Here is an 18,233-nt window from a genome sequence, read left to right on the forward strand (position 1 = left end):
TAACCATAGCAACATTGAATTTGTCAAGTCTGAATACACTGATAAAAATTTGCACGATCGATTCATATATAAACATCACTTCAATTTAATATACTTTTTTTCAATACATAACCAAAGCGATTTGTTTCAAGATTTCATGTGAAAATTCACTAAGATGCGAGATTAGATTATTTTTCACTTAGTTTTGATGCGTTTTTCCTTTAGATGTGATGTGTTTTGCTATTGAATTGAACTACATGTGTTAAACACTTAGTTTTCTAGTGGGAATGAGTACAGCACAAATGTATGTGCAAAACACTTGAATCGGCCAACTCTGTTTAATAGAAATCTATATGGAAAACAATGTGATATTCGCATGAAATTCATTGAGAATCTAGAGGTAACGATATATCTTATCGTTTTGATGTGAATTTCATGTGTTCTACAAGTGGTGATAGTACAAATGCTTTGCATATGATGCTAACGTGCAAATTATTTTCAACGTAGAACAGAGGGCTAGGCTAACTTGATCGTTTTGGTGAACCAAATATACGCGACTCGTTTGTGTGGGATCTTGTATTTAGTTGAACCGCAATAAAACAATTAGATATGGGTTATTTTGACAGTTTTCGGTTCGTATATTTGTAAAATGACAATTACAGCTGAAACCAACCAAAAATCTGTTCGAGGTATACGTGCAACCGATAGCTGCAATAAGCGATCAGAAAAAAAAAAACGTTATCACGAGTTTAATGAGCTGATTCATGCTCAATTTCCTGTGTCAAATTATTTCAGTTGACTATTAGGCTGGATTGTTCTCTGAGGGTCATACGTCAAGTTGATCCGCGAAGTTATTAGTTTGTTCAGCAGCTAATTGTACATTCGAAATCGCACCAGAGATTGTAATGTTATCAAACAACCAAACAGGAAAAAAAGCGTCGATGATTGTGTCAAACGGTGCTAATAATCGATCCAATTTAGAATGGTTTAGAACCGGATTCAGCGGTTGATAAGTATATTTTTCTTCCAAAATAATGCGCGTGTGGTTTGTTGTTGATAACCTTGTGCCGAACCCGAACATGTTTCAATCGCAAATTATTCCAAAAGTAACAAATTTGCGTGGAGCGTTTTTGCAATCGTGTAACCTCTGGCCGAAATTAGTAAAGAATGAAAATCCAACATCTGAAAGAAAATACTAATTTGATACGTTCAGAAAACATCGCTAGGTTCAGGGATGCCAGGTTCACAGATTAATATGTGTTTCACAGGTTTTTAAGAGCATTCAGCAGCCCGAAGTTCTAATAGAAGATCGATAATAGAGCACGAACTGGAACAAACGTATCCCCAGGAAGCCGTTCTAGTTTTATTTGTTCGACTCGTTCTTCTGTCAAATTGGAAACTGGTCAACGATGTCGTTCTCTTGTTTGTATGTTTGAAACACGAGTAAAACACTGCTGGGGCTGCCAGTTTTTCTTGTTATAAAATTCAGATTTAAATTTTGTAACTAACATAAATTATGCATCTAGATTTAGAACACTACTGAATATGCCCTAACTTTCTGAACAGATTTCTAAATTGGCACAGATTTTCACAGATGCTGCAATCGATCAGATTTTCACATATTTTTGAAAATCGATCAGATTTTCACATATTCTTGAAAATCGATCACAGTTAAGCACCAAAAAATACAGAACGGTTGGAAATAGTGATATCATTTTTTCTCACCAAAATGATTCTGAACAGCTGTTATGGGACGGGAATCGTGCACAGATTTTACACAGACAGGTTTTTGGCTTGATCACAGATTTTTGAAAAAATGATCTGGCATCCCTGGCTAGGTTGGGATCATGTAAAGTGCTTCCGGTCGGTTACCAAAAGGCAATGAAACGTTAGCAACAGTAAAATCCATATGGAGACACAGGTTAACTTCCACTAAAATGAATGCAACTCCTGAACTCCACCGACGACACGACCTGCCACTCGTCTATCTAAACTGTATCGTAAATTTAACTACCCCACAGTAACTGGTCATGTCAAAAAGCAATTGCTTGAAAAAACTATTGAAACTGGCAACAAAAATCGAAAACTGTTGATTTTGAATAACATATACCAGAACCATGGCTACGTATATAGTTTAATTGAAACATGCTATATAAATAATCTCAAAACAACAACGAAGAGATTGAGATTTCTACGAGCCGGAAGAAATACGAACGGTTGGTTACGTTGTTCCTAGGATCTGCTTGGTACTTGGTTTCGTTTAGTACCCCCTGAAAAGTAGAAACTGTAGAGCATAGAGCAGCTGTTCGACTAGATGTACATGGTGTAAGAACGGGCGATAGAAAATGGCATATTCGCAGGTACTAGCTTCGAATGGACATTTTGCTTAACTCAATTTTTCACTTCATTGTAGATCAAATTCTTCGGTATGAATGAAACCGTAGGTCTTATCTCGTTTGCCGAGAAAAGCGAAGAAAATCTGTATGCGGAAATGCCTTATTTGAAATGCCGTGATCGATCACGAGTCACGCCAGCTGATTATCGAGTAGAACGGGCGAATGAAGCAGATTTTGAGCGTTAACGTAGTCAAACTGGGAACATTAGCTGAGGCTTTGCTCGTGAAGGAAACTCTTAAGTACGGCAAGTACTTAGTAGTAGAAATGATCGGGCATCTTACGTACGATGACACAAAACATGGAAATGGTTAAGTAATTGAAATAAAAGACAACAAACAAAAGAAATTGTTACTTATTGTTAAGCCATTTAATGAAAAAATCAACAAGAATTATAAAGTAGATTGTTTGACAACTTCAAACAAATTGAGCTACTACCTATTTTTCATTCTCTTGTTTGATTTTTGTAATCATATCCTACATCGTAATCGGCAGAACATTTCAAAACTCACGATAAATGCAATATTGCTTGACCATGAATTGGATTTCTTACAAAACCATTTGCAACTCCCGTCGCCTGAAACTAGAACAGCAGGTTAGCATTTGAATTGTATACAATGGAAAGTTGACCTTCATTAAATTTTCACGTAGAGGTCACTGATTCTATTCTTGAAATACACGCAGATATTTTCTCCTATATTTTAAGCAAATCTGTGAAAAATGCTTTCTCGTATCTTTTGCGTTTCCAAATTGCTCGTTTATTTGCTCTGGGGATCCTTGGTAACTAGATCCTGGTAAACTTATACGCGCCCTAAACAACAACTCATAGAAAAAAGAAAAAAATAAATGAACTCGTATGGATATCGTGGTGCGACCCTAGACAATTTTCAGAACGAAACTACGCGGTTGTCAACAAACATCTCAAAAGTTGTTTGGGCCAGCTCTCGGGCTGCTCTGATCAATAAACGAAAACGGTATTAAACAGTGTTGCTCGAGAAGATTATTTTCATCATTATCAAGGGGTCGCTATATTTGCGGTAACTGGCGGTGAATCGTTAACGGACAATTTTAATGTCAGTTTTTCTTCGGAGTGCCTGGTCGTGTCGTCGACTCCACTTTACTGTATATAATAATAGCATAATGTGTTTATTGCTCTGGGCAGCCGGCAACCGCGAAAGCTTAGAGTTTTTACGTGTTAGGTGTTGAAATTTGGCATACTCATTCTTCCGGACCAATAAGGACAATTTGCATCATCAGCTCACAGTTTCAATTGTTGCCTAAGCAAAAATTCCTTTGATATTTCCTAAAACATGTATCTCACAAACGGTTAATTCGATTGATTTGAAGTCAGCCAATATTCTAGATAATTACCAGGGTTTTAAGGAAAAAGAATGCACTGTGAAGACATCTGTTTGTTCTATTGTTTTATTTCGCAAATGAAATATAATTATCTCCAGAGAGGTACATTTTGTAAATTTTCAGTTATCAGTAAATTTTATATTAAGGATCAAGAGTAAACCAAAATCACTTGTGTTGGTAATTTATGTATTACGTACATTTTATTTGGTACGTATGTCATAGATCTATGTATTGATATATGCAGTGCAACGAGTTTATCAAAGTGGTTTGCACGACTGTGTTTCAAACAATCTTTTTTAACAATAATTTATTCTCAAATGAATGTTAAGGCTGATATTTTGGATGCAATATCAGTTTTGATCAACTTTTCACCAACGTTTGATGGAAAATTGCTTACATTTTATGAATGTAGATTTTCATTCCCTAATAAAAAAGTTAGCAACACTGCTTCAATAGATTTGTATTAGAAACGGAAAAGTTTTAGACTACGATTTTCCCTTTTCTTGAGTTGCAATTTTAAGCAGGATGAACTGATTGGTTTGTTTTTCAACCATATGGAAGATTTATTGTTTATAATCAGCAAAACAAGCGTCGGAATTTGTTTTTACGCACACATTGTTGACATTACTCATAAGCGGCCCTTACACGAGAATTATTTTTGTCATTTTTAATGAAGACTAAGAATGATGTATTTCAACTTTGATAGAAAACTCGTCATTACTGCACCATACACGTTCATAAAAATGATATTATTTTTTAGTAATGACATTTTTTATGACTCGTGTAAGGGCCACTATACGCTTGCAAAGGGTCTTGCTCTTTAAAAGCACTGTATCTTGGGAAGGGTAAAACTTATCTTCATTATGAATAGAATTGGGTCGAACATAAAAAAAAATCATTTTTCAAAAATAAACTAATTGTAGAAGACTTTAGCGGCCCTTACACGGGAAAGTATTATTGTCAATATTATTGATCGCGTACTCCATCGGATTGAAGAAAATATTACCACAAAACCAAAACTGCTCATCAATCCAACACTACTTTCTCACCAGAGATTAAACTGTTTAATATGTGCAATGAACTCTTCTATTCAATTGGATTATTTAAAGCTCCAAACACCAGATTTCGGACACAAGTTACCAGAAAATTTGGACACAAGTTACCAACGGTATTGACAATATTTTGGTTTGGTTTGTTCATTTCTCCATCTTGACCTAGAGTAAAATAAACATTTTCAATCATCTGCTGCAACATAACGAAAAATGTATAAAATCCCTTGTATAAAGTGGCATTTATTTTCTTTAAAAGCGACTTTTACCGAACCAAATTTAAAGCAATAGATTTTGTGCTGACAAAAATACTGATTTACAATCATTCTCAGACTATCAATCGAATATGCGAATTATTTTAACTTTTGATTTGAATTTGACAGTTGTCAGAAACAATTCTGCTTGGAAGCATGGTTGTTTTTGAGAATTCGATAATTATTTCTAATCTTGAAATCTTGAAGAAACAGCCATGTTTCAAAGTTTCTGATAAATCTCTTGTGCGTAATTTGTTTTTGTATTCTTTGTATTCGAGAATAATACATCGACAAAATGTGAGAGTACATCGTCAATCAAAGTAAGCTTTGCATCACGGTTTTTCTTACGCTCTGTGTGTTGCTATTCGCATCTGTCATCTTTTCGAAATGGGTCGCATTTTACTGTCGTTTTCGCTTGAGAAAACTGAAACTGACCCAGGGTAGTTTTATCAAACAAACACTTTTCACGAAACTGTGTTGATTTCGCACTTAGCAACGGGGGTTTGAGCAAACCTAATAAAAAATCCGGGTTCGAAACTGACTCGATTTTCAGTTCAACAACGTTAAAACTAGGTTCGAAACTAGCTTCAAACAAACGGTTTGACAGCAGCTAGGGTGGAAACTGGGTTAGGTTTGGTATCAAACGAAAACGACATATGTAAGATTCGCCAAACTGTTCGCAGCATCTGTAGATCCAGTAGAGTGCAACCCGTTTGAACCGAACAAGCAAGAAGCCGCCCTTATCTTGAAAATAACAAACCCCATTTCCGTAGTACGAGAAAACACTGTCCTGGTTAAAGCTCTCATTCACCAATCACATTCATTTGTTACATTGTAGTTACTTAGCGTTAATGGCGTCGATATCTAGTGAAGCGGACTACGTGTTCATACCGGAAGATCCAGCGCCGAACAATTGGCCCGATAAGTTGTGCAAAAAGATCCTGCAGGTACGCACAGTTCCCACATATCCCAACTACGGAGCGGGTAACGCTTTCCATTCATATACTGAAAGAGTTTCTGTTTCGTTTTTCTCGTTACTGATTGTTGTAAAAAGGAAACGGGATACTAAAACAAACGAAAAACAAACAAGAAATACTTGGTGTTTGTTATTAATTGGCGATTTAATACCTACAGCAAATGGAAGCGCATAATGCATTAGATCTCTTCGATTAAAAAACTTGCGCGGGAACAACATTATAAATATTTTCATAAACTCTAATTTGTAGAAAAACAAAAACAATGGAACTTAGATAATAATAAGTAGGACTCAAAGGAACTAAGGGGCTAAGGTACATCTGTGTAATATACATATACGAACGGTACTCATTCAAAGACGTAAAACAAAATTCATGCCCAGGTATCATCACGGTTATCAGCTTTTATCTAACGATAGTTTTACCCCAAAATCGAAATAGCCAACATTTAACACGCTACTACGCAGCTTGCACAACAAATGTCATTTTTTTCAAAATTCAAGTGGATTTTTTCATTCATTGTTTCCCATAGTGCTTAGCCCTAAAAACCTCTTGAGCCTGAAGTTTTGCATGAAGTTTTGTACGGAAAATGTCATCAATACTTAGATTAAGTGTTCAATCATTTGTAAATCAGAAAAAAACACTGTTCCATCGATCACTTCATCCGGTTTCATCATCAACAAGCGCTTCCTGTAAAAAAATGTTGTTTAGCTGGATTTTTTTTATTCATTTTCGATATCAGTTTTTTTACTAATTGTTTCACCGTCTAGCTTATGGTATATTTCTGCAAAAGGGCTTTATACTAACAACACCTTGTTATAAATGTACACTGGAAATTGTGTATATTCTAATGGACTCTTTTTTTCGGTGTTCCCCAATGTGCGTTTTGTGCACTTCTCCCGATCATCCGAATTTCTGACGGAACACAGGAACGTTCGGCCGGGCAAAGATTGAACATTATCATCGTGTCGGAGGGTGCGATCGATCGCGAAGGCCAACCGATCACTGCGGAGAAGGTGAAACAGGTTGTGGTCGATAAACTGCAACAGGACACTCGAATCACCGTGCTGGGTCATGTGCAGCGCGGAGGAAATCCGAGTTCGTTCGATCGTGTACTGGTAAGTAGTAGTTAGTCAAATGTGTTCTAATAAAACTCCGATCACACAACACGATTTCTCTCTCATCAGGGTTGCCGTATGGGAGCCGAAGCCGTGATGGCACTGATGGAAGCCGACGAAAACACGGAACCGTGTGTGGTGTCTCTGGACGGCAATCAGGCGGTCCGTGTGCCCCTGATGGAGTGCGTCAAGCGTACCAAGGCCGTTATGGAAGCGATGGCTGACAAAAACTGGGAACTGGCCGTCCAACTACGCGGTCTGTCCTTCTCGAGGAACTTGGAAACCTACAAGATGTTGACCCGCCTAAAGCCCCCGAAGAGCGCCTTCGACGAGCAGGGTCGTGGAATCGAAGGCTACACGATGGCCGTTATGCACATTGGTGCTCCGGCTTGTGGAATGAATGCCGCTGTGCGGTCGTTTGTTCGCAATTGCATTTACCGTGGTGACACCGTGATGGGTATTCACGACGGTATTGAGGGTTTGGTTAGTGGCAACATCAAGAAGATGGAGTGGGCCGATGTAACCGGATGGGTTGGCCAAGGTGGTGCCTTCCTCGGTACCAAACGTACTCTCCCGGAGGGCAAGTTCAAGGAGATTGCTGCCCGTTTCAAGGAGTTCAACATTCAAGCATTGCTGATCATCGGTGGATTCGAGGGCTATCACGCTGCCGGTCAGCTGGCAGATCAACGGGACAACTACAAAGAATTTTGTATTCCGATTGTGGTTATTCCATCTACCATTTCAAACAATGTTCCCGGTACAGAATTCTCACTGGGAGCAGACACCGGTCTGAACGAAATCACGGAAATTTGCGATCGCATTCGACAGTCCGCTCAGGGTACCAAGCGTCGCGTATTTGTTATCGAGACCATGGGAGGTTACTGCGGTTATTTGGCAACACTGTCTGGGTTATCCGGCGGTGCCGATGCCGCCTACATTTACGAGGAAAAATTCTCTATTAAAGATCTGCAACAGGATGTGTACCATATGGCGTCGAAAATGAGTGATGGCGTACAGCGTGGGTTGATTCTGCGGAACGAGAAGGCCTCGGAGAATTATAACACCGAGTTCATCTATCGCCTGTACTCGGAGGAAGGAAAGGGTTTGTTCTCGACCAGAATGAATGTGCTCGGTAAGTCGGAATTTGAATCAAACCAAAGTTATTCCGTTTTGAAACCCGTATGTTTCACTCGACAGGACACATGCAACAGGGCGGATCACCGACTCCGTTCGATCGTAACATGGGTACCAAAATGGCGGCCAAATGTGTGGAGTGGTTGGTAGAACAATTGAAGGCAAACACATTGCCCGACGGAAGCATCAACGCAAAAACGCCGGAAACTGCCTGTCTGCTCGGTTTGGTCCGACGACAGTACAGATTCAGCCCGCTCAAGGATCTGATCGCCGATACTAACTTCGAGTAAGTATTGATTATGATGTGGCACATATCTTAGTTTTCTATATAGTGGTATAAATGAGAAATTTTAAAAAGCTATAAGCAGTGGCATTTCGTGACATAATTTACCGCTTGTGCACTGTTTATGTTGTAGGATTCAATACAACAAAATAACAGCGTACTTTTGGAATAGAATTTTTATTGAAGTTTATATTCGGTGCTCCGCGCGTCCAGAAAATTAGTCAATACCTTCATCAACAAAACTGCCTCGACGTTGTAACTGAGACAGCCAATTAGTTTTCAACTGCCATTAGCATAAGCCATTGAAGCCTCCCTTTTCCCATCGTTTTATGGATACTTGGCCACCCATGAAAGTTGGTATAAGTCTACCAAACAGGTAAACCGTGTGGCGTCCGGCGGGATTATTTTCAACCAAGAATTGATCCACAGGTTTCCTGTTCCATGTCGTAAAATGACACAAATATAAGAGCTCCCAAGTCAAGGTGTATTTCCATGCCGATGACTGAATGGCTGCAGGAGTTTGAATAATGCAGTCGTGAACGGAATATTTTGCTTTTTGCCCTTACGGTCTGAGGCCAGTGTGTTTTAGGGTGTTTTAGAGGGCTATTTTCACGCTTCAAATCTGATTTTCTCAGAAACGAACGATTCTGGCCATCGTCCAAGTACCATGCGCGCGGGTAGTTTTGGGAAATATTCGATGGATAATTTAAAAAAATTGCCAAAACCCAAAAGCACAGACCTTTGAAAAACTTTTATCTATCTGCAGGGCAAAAGTGGCTGAAAAATTCGGAGTATTTTCCGAGTGTTATCAAAAATAGCTCTGAAAAATGAGTGTTTTTGTGATCTTTCACAATTCTTACACACATTCATACTGAAACGGATTTTTCAGATCATTGCAAAATTTATATTATTAGAAAATTTTACAAAACTAACATTATTCCGTTTATAACTTGAATTAGCATCGTTGTGAAGTAATTTGTATTTCATTTAGTACTTCCAAATCGTCAAAATGCAACGAAATCGGTTATATAAAATTCGTTGATTTTCCACGACAAGCGTGGAAAGTTATTCCAAAATTGTGTCTAAATGTAATCCTTGCGGCCAGAAAAAGGTTTATTCGAGAAAAAGGCGGATGATCAATGTCACAGACATAACTGGAGGACGTGAATACGAATAAAAATGATAATCGTTCGTATTAGTTGATTGTGTGAATTTCGCAACTTTTACTGCTGCATTTCTACTAAAGATTGACCTTTTGGCGACAAATATTTTCTACCACACAATTAATTTACGCGAAACAAATGAGAGTCAAAACATTTTGTGCGGGATTAATTTTTGGTATTGTGTAATTCTCTATGATATGAAACACTCTTGCGAGTTTTGCTCTGTAAAAAATGTACAAAACTTATCAAATTATCCATGATTTGCACTACACTGATGGTTTTAATCTCCGATATGCAAAGAAACAATCTTTATAATTCTTTAGATAACATATGGAGCCATTAAAAGGGCTGATTTTGCATAATTTTCCCAATTGTTGTCCACTTTTCGTTGTATTTTGCTCCAATGCAAACGACTAGCAGCAGGACGACCCAATCGATCTTCTTTGAAGATTACGCAATTACTGCATTACGCAATATTGGATTGAATTATTGGAACTAGAACTGAGCTCTGGATCTGAACCAACCGGAATGATAAATTTATATAGTAGGGATTCTTCGTATAGTTCTTCAGGAATATATTAATAGTTTTATTAAGAACCGATTTAAATAATTCAGAAACTGGTACTCAGTTCACGAACTAAAATATATTTAAAAACTCAGTTGCAATCTAGTTGTAGAACTTAATACTGAATTTAAATTCCGAAACTGAATTCAGCAGTTCAATTCAGTAGGAACTTGAGCGTTTGAAGTTTTATACAACGTAAAAGATCTGCTTTCATTGCCGACGACTGCTCCTCCTGACGATCGAAGTCCAAATGAGAGCACGACTTGGGCGTTTCATTAACAAGAGTGTCGCAATTCACTTAAATTTACAATTCGAAGAATGTAAAAATAAGTCATGTGTTTAACCTCACAGTTAATTTAACTGAAGTTTACATCGATACACCTAAACCTGCTCCCGACCTGGAAGGATTCTTAGTATCAGTAGTACTAACCATGCAATGATTCTGTACGCTAAGAATCGGCTGCGAAGTCTGCTGAAACAGAAAGGCCAAATCCCACGAAAGGAATGTGATGCCAAGACTTTGCTTACATCGATACAGACACAAGAATTATTTTCACATGGTAATAACACAATATATCTATATATTGTGTCATCACCGAAAAAATTGCGGACTGCTTGAATTGACGTTTTCATTTTTTTTCTAAGAGTGCGATTTAACAATTGTAGTTATTCGGAGCTTTGCAACTGAAGTGGATCTGTTACAAAAGTAACCTTACCAACATCTCGACGGACAGATTATAAATCTAGATCAATCAGTTTACTACGACCTTTAGAGGATGGAAGACGGAGAGTGAATCGGACTATTTACAGGACAGCTCTGAAGTATTTAACTAAAATATTCATATTATTTTGGGATTCATAGTAGAATATGGCTTCGATTCGTGAACTGAGATTTATATATTGAGCCACAGAGAAAATGAATGAAAATTACCCTCAATTCTGGGTATCAAAAATTAAAACGACCAATTGCACTTTGAAGGCGCGTATCCAGAAAATAATTTCTGGGGGTGTTTTCATAATATAGGGGAGACCGGGGCTAAACTACTAAGAAATTGAGAAAAACATTTCTTCCCAAGTCATCTCAACCGCGTCATTTCCAAGCGCGTTCACAAAGTCAATCCATGAATCGAAATAATAGAAGTTTTATATGATACTAGCTGATCCGTCGAACTTCGTCTCTGCCAAAAATTATTTGTTCGAATTTATGTTATTTATACTTTATACTTCTGATTACTTAATCTACAACCAACGGAATTCGACACACATTCGCTTTTGAGCTATATCACCGAAAATTAATGTGAAAATGTGAAATACTTCTGTTAAGAAAAAAATGAGCAAATGCACAGATTGTCATCCCATCCTTCAAGTAAATGAAAAATCTCTCTCTAATGGCTTCGACATAATGGATATAAGGTGTCACGCTTTCTCTTCCAGATGTGATTCTTGCTTTCGGTAATGGATAAAAAAGCTCACTAACCAGAATTTTGTATTGATAAACTTAACAGATACATACAAAACATTCTGAACAGTCCGTTTTAAGGAATTACTCATACTCGAATATTCGCTCAACGCAACATAATAAACTTTGAAACAGTTTCTTGTACAGTTTTGAAGCAGCGAGAAAGATTTCTCAGAACTTGTTCTGTATATTTATGTTGCCAAAAAGTGGCACGTGTACTTTAGGGCTCTAATAAAGTGGATATTGTTCAGGTAATGATCTTACCAATTTGAACATTCTTTTCAGAATATGAAATATAAAATGGCAGCATAAATCCATTATGATAATCATATTGAACATTGATATCTGATTGCCACTTTTTTTTTTTTTTTTTTCAAATAAAATTTTTATTAGGCTCATTTGCTTTAGCTTAACGTGGCCGATTGTCTTGTTGTTAGGGAGAGAGAAAGGGATGCCGTATTACGGGGCGGCATACTCCCCAGTTAGTAAGGGGACATAGGGAGGGTGGGACCTACACAGTATTGAATTGAAATTTGAATACATCATTGGTTTGTGGCATACATCTTTTAGACACATTTTGCGTTCGATGAATCTTCATGTTTTTCAGCTTGTAGCAATGAAGAGATTATTCTGGATTGGGATGCTTCGTTGGTGTGTTCTGACGTTGATGTGACGTTTTTGGGTAGCTTCCAGCAACTCAGTCAGTTCAAGGCAGGTGCATGCTCCGAAGCATCGTTTACACAGGCCATACTTCCAGCAACGTAAAGAAGAGTGCGGTAGAGCTGTAGACGAGAAAGAGATAGGGAGAGCACTAAATTTGAGCATTGATAGTTTTCAAGAAGTTATAGATGAGAGTCATATAAGGAAGATTTCGAGTTGCCAAGACGTCGCGGACTGGTACGAAGGGTGGTATACCTCGGGCCCGAAGGGAACCTATGAGTTGGGACCTGGCATCACAATACTCGACACATGTCCAAACAACATGTTCGATGTCATGATAACCCTCACCGCAAACGCAGACACCACTCTCAGCGAGCCCCACACGACGGAGATGCGCGCTGAACATATAATGATTAGACATGAGCCTTGACATTACACGAATAAAGTCTCGGCTCACGTCTAACCCCCGGAACCAAGCTTTCGTCGATACCTGTGGGACTATTGAGTGTAACCATCGTCCCAGAGTTCCACTATTCCATGTATTCTGCCAGCTAGCTAGAGTTTTCTGACGACAGCAACTGAAAAATTCATTGAAGCAGATTGGTCTTTCATAGATATCACCTTCTAGTGCGCCCACCTTGGCTAACGAGTCCGCCCTCTCATTGCCCCGTATGGAACAATGTGAGGGGACCCAAACCAAGGTAATCTGGTATGATTTTGCAGATAAAGCACTCAATTGTTCCCGTATTTTCCCCAGGAAATACGGTGAGTGCTTTCCAGGCTTCACTGAACGGAGAGCCTCAATGGAACTGAGACTGTCCGATACAATGAAGTAGTGATCTGTGGGCAGAGTGTCAATGATCTCAAGGGTATACTGAATTGCAGCTAGTTCTGCGACGTAAACTGAAGCTGGATCACTGAGTTTATAGGAAGCGGTGAAATTTACATTGAATATACCGAAGCCAGTGGACCCGTCTAGATATGATCCGTCAGTGTAAAACATTTTATTACAGTCGACTTCTTTAAATTTATTATTAAAAATTTTTGGGATCTCTTGAGGGCGTACAGGATCCGGGATTCCACGAATTTCCTCTTTCATGGATGTGTCGAAAAACACAGTAGAATTAGAAGTATCCACAAAATGAACACGATTGGGAACAAACGAAGAAGGATTTATATTCTGAGCCATGTAGTCAAAATACAAGGACATGAACGGGTTTGTGAATTAAGCTCGACGAGCTTTTCAAAGTTTTCTATCACCATCGGATTCAAAATGTCGCATCGGATTAGCAGTCGATATGAGAGATCCCAGAACCTGTTTTTCAACGGTAAGACGCCCGCCAGCACTTCAAGACTCATCGTATGGGTTGATTGCATGCAACCCAAGGCAATACGTAAACAACGATACTGAATTCTTTCCAGTTTAATGAAATGAATATTCGTAGCGGAGCGGAAACAGAAACATCCATATTCCATTACTGACAATATCGTCGTTTTGTACAACCTGATCAGGTCTCCTGGGTGAGAGCCCCACCAAGTTCCGGTTATTGTACGAAGGAAATTGATTCTCTGTAGGCATTTTCGTTTCAAATACCTAATGTGACATCCCCAGGTACCTTTGGAATCGAACCAGACCCCGAGATATTTAAATGTGAAAACCTGAGCTATGGTTTCACCCCCTAGTTGAAGCTGTAATTGCGCAGGTTCTCGCTTCCTTGAAAATACAACCAGCTCAGTTTTCTCCGTAGAGAACTCGATACCCATTTGAAAAGCCCATGTCGACAAGTTGTCGAGGGTATCTTGCAATGGTCCTTGGAGATCGGCAGCTTTGGGTCCTATAATAGACACAACACTGTCGTCGGCAAGTTGTCTTAGCGTGCAAGATGTGTTGATACATTCATCAATGTTATTTACGTAAAAGTTGTATAAAAGGGGGCTTAAGCATGAGCCCTGAGGAAGACCCATGTAACTGAATCGCTTTGTCGTCAAATCACCATGCTCAAAATGCATGTGTTTCTCGGACAATAGATTATATAAAAAGTTGTTCAAAACTGGTGAAAGACCATGCTGATGCAACTTCTCAGATAGAACGTTAATGGAAACTGAATCGAATGCCCCCTTGATGTCGAGGAAAACTGATGCCATTTGTTCTTTACGAGCAAATGCCATTTGAATTTCTGTTGAGAGCAACGCTAGACAATCGTTCGTTCCTTTGCCCCTGCGGAACCCAAATTGTGTACCTGAAAGCAATCCATTTGTTTCGACCCAATTGTCTAGACGGAAGAGAATCATTTTCTCCAACAATTTCCGAATACAGGAAAGCATAGCAATCGGCCGATACGAATTGTGATCGGAGGCTGGTTTTCCAGGTTTTTGAATAGTAATAACTCTCACTTCTCTCCATTCGTGTGGGACAATATTACCCTCGAGGAACTTGTTGAATAAATTCAACAAGCGCCTTTTGGCAGAGTCGGGCAGATTTTTCAACAAGTTGAATTTAATTCTGTCTAACCCCGGGGCTCTATTGTTACACGACAAGAGCGCAAGTGAGAACTCTACCATCGAAAACGGTGTTTCGTTTGTATTCAATGTCGCGACGCGGGATATCTTCTGTTCCGGAACAGAATCAGGACATACTTTCTTAGCGAAATCAAATATCCAGCGGTTAGAATATTCCTCGCTTTCGTTCGCGTGATTTCGATTGCGCTTGCGACGGGCCGTATTCCAAAGAGTGCTCATTGCTGTTTCTCTCGTTAATCCGTCAACAAACCTTCGCCAGTAACCGCGTTTCTTAGCTTTAATCAGACTTTTCATTTGAAATTCTAACGCCGCGTATTTCCGATAATTATCTGGAGTTCCGTTCCTTCTAAACGAGATGAAGGCTGAAGCTTTTTTCGTTTTCAGCTCTGAGCACTCTTTGTCCCACCATGGGTTGGGAGAACGCATACTAGCTTGCGCGCTAGGTACTCGTTTCGTCTGAGCTTGAATTGCGGTGTCAAGAATCAAGCCAGCCAAAAATGTATACTCTTCCTCCGGAGGAAGCTCCTGTGATGTTTCCAGTTTCTCAGACATCGAGCTCGCGTAACGTTTCCAATCAATGTTTCGTGTGAAATCGTACGAAACATTGATTGTTTCCGATGGTCTTCCACGGTTGGTGATAGAAACTATGATCGGCAAGTGATCGCTACCGTGAGGATCACAGATTACCTTCCACTTGCAATCTAACTGTAGCGAAGTCGAGCAAAGGGATAAATCCAGCGCACTTGGTTGGGCTGATTGCCACTTATTGTGTGCGCTAAATCATTATAAAGCAAAATGCAAGGATAATCTTTTAGTTTGATCTTAGCGCTTCTACAGAACAATCTTTTCATTGATTCATTGAAAAATTTTCTGATTTGTTAACTTCGCGCTTACAAAGACAATATTATTTATCTAACTCCATTACACACAATCCATCAACTGGTAAAAGATATCAGAACTTTTTCTCATGCCTACAGCGGTTTTCTAGAACAGTCATATGCATTCCGTTGAGTCATTTATGTCGTTTTCGCTTGAGAACACTGACACTAACCCAGGGTAGTTTCATCAAACAAACACTTTTCACGAAACTGTGTTGATTTCGCACTTAACAACGGGTGTTTGAGCAAACCTGATATAGCAACCAGGTTCGAAACTGACTCGATTTTCAGTTCAACAACGTTAAAACTAGGTTCGAAACTAGCTTCAAACAAACGGTTTGACAGCAGTTAGAGTGGAAACTGGGTTAGGTTTGGCATCAAGCGAAAACGACATTAGTAAGCAATAATTTTGATATCCAATTAAGCACGTGGCTCGAAATGACAAATAACAGGAATCAAGTATGCATGTGAAATCTCCACACAAAACTATTCGTTGCGCGCCAAACGATTTTTAAACGATCTAGTTTTCTTTTCTTCGACGACCAAACACTTATTCAACTCGTTGCCCGCCAAACATCAATCAATCTAGCAAGCATAGACGACTTTTTCAACGGAAAATCCCATTGTCCATACAGAACAATTTTATGCATTTTTCCCACTTGTAAAAGGTGATTTTTTTGAGGTTAGGATTTTCATGCATTAGTATTTGCTCAGATTTTTTGAGGTTATGATTTTCATGCATTATTATTTGCTCAGTATGCTCTGACATTTCATCATGAATAGACTTACTAACGAGCAACGCTTGCAAATCAGTGAATGGGCCCTAGAAAAGTTGGCAGAAAATCCGCTTTTTTATCGACAAATTTTGTTCAGCGATGAGGCTCATTTCTGGTTGAATGGCTACGTAAATAAGCAAAATTGCCGCATTTGGAGTGAAGAGCAACCAGAAGCCGTTCAAGAACTGCCCATGCATCCCGAAAAATGCACTGTTTGGTGTGGTTTGTACGCTGGTGGAATCATTGGACCGTATTTTTTCAAAGATGCTGTTGGACGCAACGTTACAGTGAATGGCGATCGCTATCGTTCGATGCTAACAAACTTTTTGTTGCCAAAAATGGAAGAACTGAACTTGGTTGACATGTGGTTTCAACAAGATGGCGCTACATGCCACACAGCTCGCGATTCTATGGCCATTTTGAGGGAAAACTTCGGAGAACAATTCATCTCAAGAAATGGACCGGTAAGTTGGCCACCAAGATCATGCGATTTGACGCCTTTAGACTATTTTTTGTGGGGCTACGTCAAGTCTAAAGTCTACAGAAATAAGCCAGTAACTATTTCAGCTTTGGAAGACAACATTTCCGAAGAAATTCGGGCTATTCCGGCCGAAATGCTCGAAAAAGTTGCCCAAAATTGGACTTTCCGAATGGACCACCTAAGACGCAGCCGCGGTCAACATTTAAATGAAATTATCTTCAAAAAGTAAATGTCATGTACCAATCTAACGTTTAAAATAAAGAACCGATGAGATTTTGCAAATTTTATGCGTTTTATTGTTTAAAAAAGTTCTCAAGCTCTTAAAAAATCACCCTGTAGTTCGTCACTTCTCGCTAGTCTGGTGATATTATTTAGTCGTGTTTGATTAATGTTCGTAGCGTGACAATCACAGGAACAATTTTCGATTAACAATTTAGCGATAAAACTTTTTTTTACTTTTAATTTATGACTTCTGGTCAGTCAGTAATTATTTAGTAAATTTCTGACATATCAGAGACTCGGATGATTCGCATCGCTAAGTTCGACTCCTCTGGTAGAAGGTAGAAGTTTAGATGCGAGAAACCTTCTTCTTACTTAAATAAACCTTGCTACGTCGAAATTTTTCGCACTTTATCTTCAAATCCTTGCTATTCCTTCATTTTTCATATTCTTTCTCCACTCACAATCTCTAGTTAGTTTGATATTGTTAAGAAACTGAAATATAAATTGAGTAATTCTTCGACATTCGAAAGTTCAAGTTATCATTCTTTTAAATATTGTGTCCATTAACTTTTACATGAACACTGCATTCGTCTAATAGTTGTATCAATAGTCGTTTCATTAGTCGACACTACATCATCTTGTTTGGTACCTCAATGCTGATGGAGTTCTGTACTGAGAATCTATATCAGAAAGTTTTATATGAAAATAATGTGCAATTCTTCTGTTATAGCGGAGTGAACAGTGAACGGAGTGATTGTACCAGTATTCAGCTTATCGTTCGAGTCAATCCATAAAATCTCACAACTAATGGTTTTCAATGCACCAGAATTTACCCGACGCGAACGAACTTCAGCATACTAAATGCAAAGAAAACCTCTTTGTTTGATCTCGTTATTTAAACAGCAGAATCCTATCATTGATCCGCACAAAAATCGTTCTATAATGTGATTTGTTCAACTCACGTCT

The 18,233-nt window shown here is 38.8% G+C and overlaps 1 protein-coding gene across 3 annotated transcripts in view; it reads left to right on the forward strand.

The window, feature by feature from the left end:
• The window catches only part of LOC131438999 (ATP-dependent 6-phosphofructokinase), a 42,576-nt gene that overhangs the window by 21,248 nt on the left and 3,095 nt on the right, over positions 1-18,233 (forward strand). For 2 of the 3 annotated variants that reach the window (XM_058609470.1, XM_058609471.1), the window contains exons 4-6: positions 6,938-7,126; positions 7,196-8,258; positions 8,324-8,546. In XM_058609470.1, coding sequence (XP_058465453.1) covers positions 6,938-7,126; positions 7,196-8,258; positions 8,324-8,546 — 1,475 coding nt within the window. Of the gene's footprint in view, positions 1-5,872; positions 5,982-6,937; positions 7,127-7,195; positions 8,259-8,323; positions 8,547-18,233 lie in introns of all 3 variants that reach the window. The other variant, XM_058609472.1, reaches the window with a different exon arrangement.

This window comes from Malaya genurostris, chromosome 3 (assembly GCF_030247185.1).
Source record: "Malaya genurostris strain Urasoe2022 chromosome 3, Malgen_1.1, whole genome shotgun sequence".
Taxonomy (NCBI): domain Eukaryota; kingdom Metazoa; phylum Arthropoda; class Insecta; order Diptera; family Culicidae; genus Malaya; species Malaya genurostris.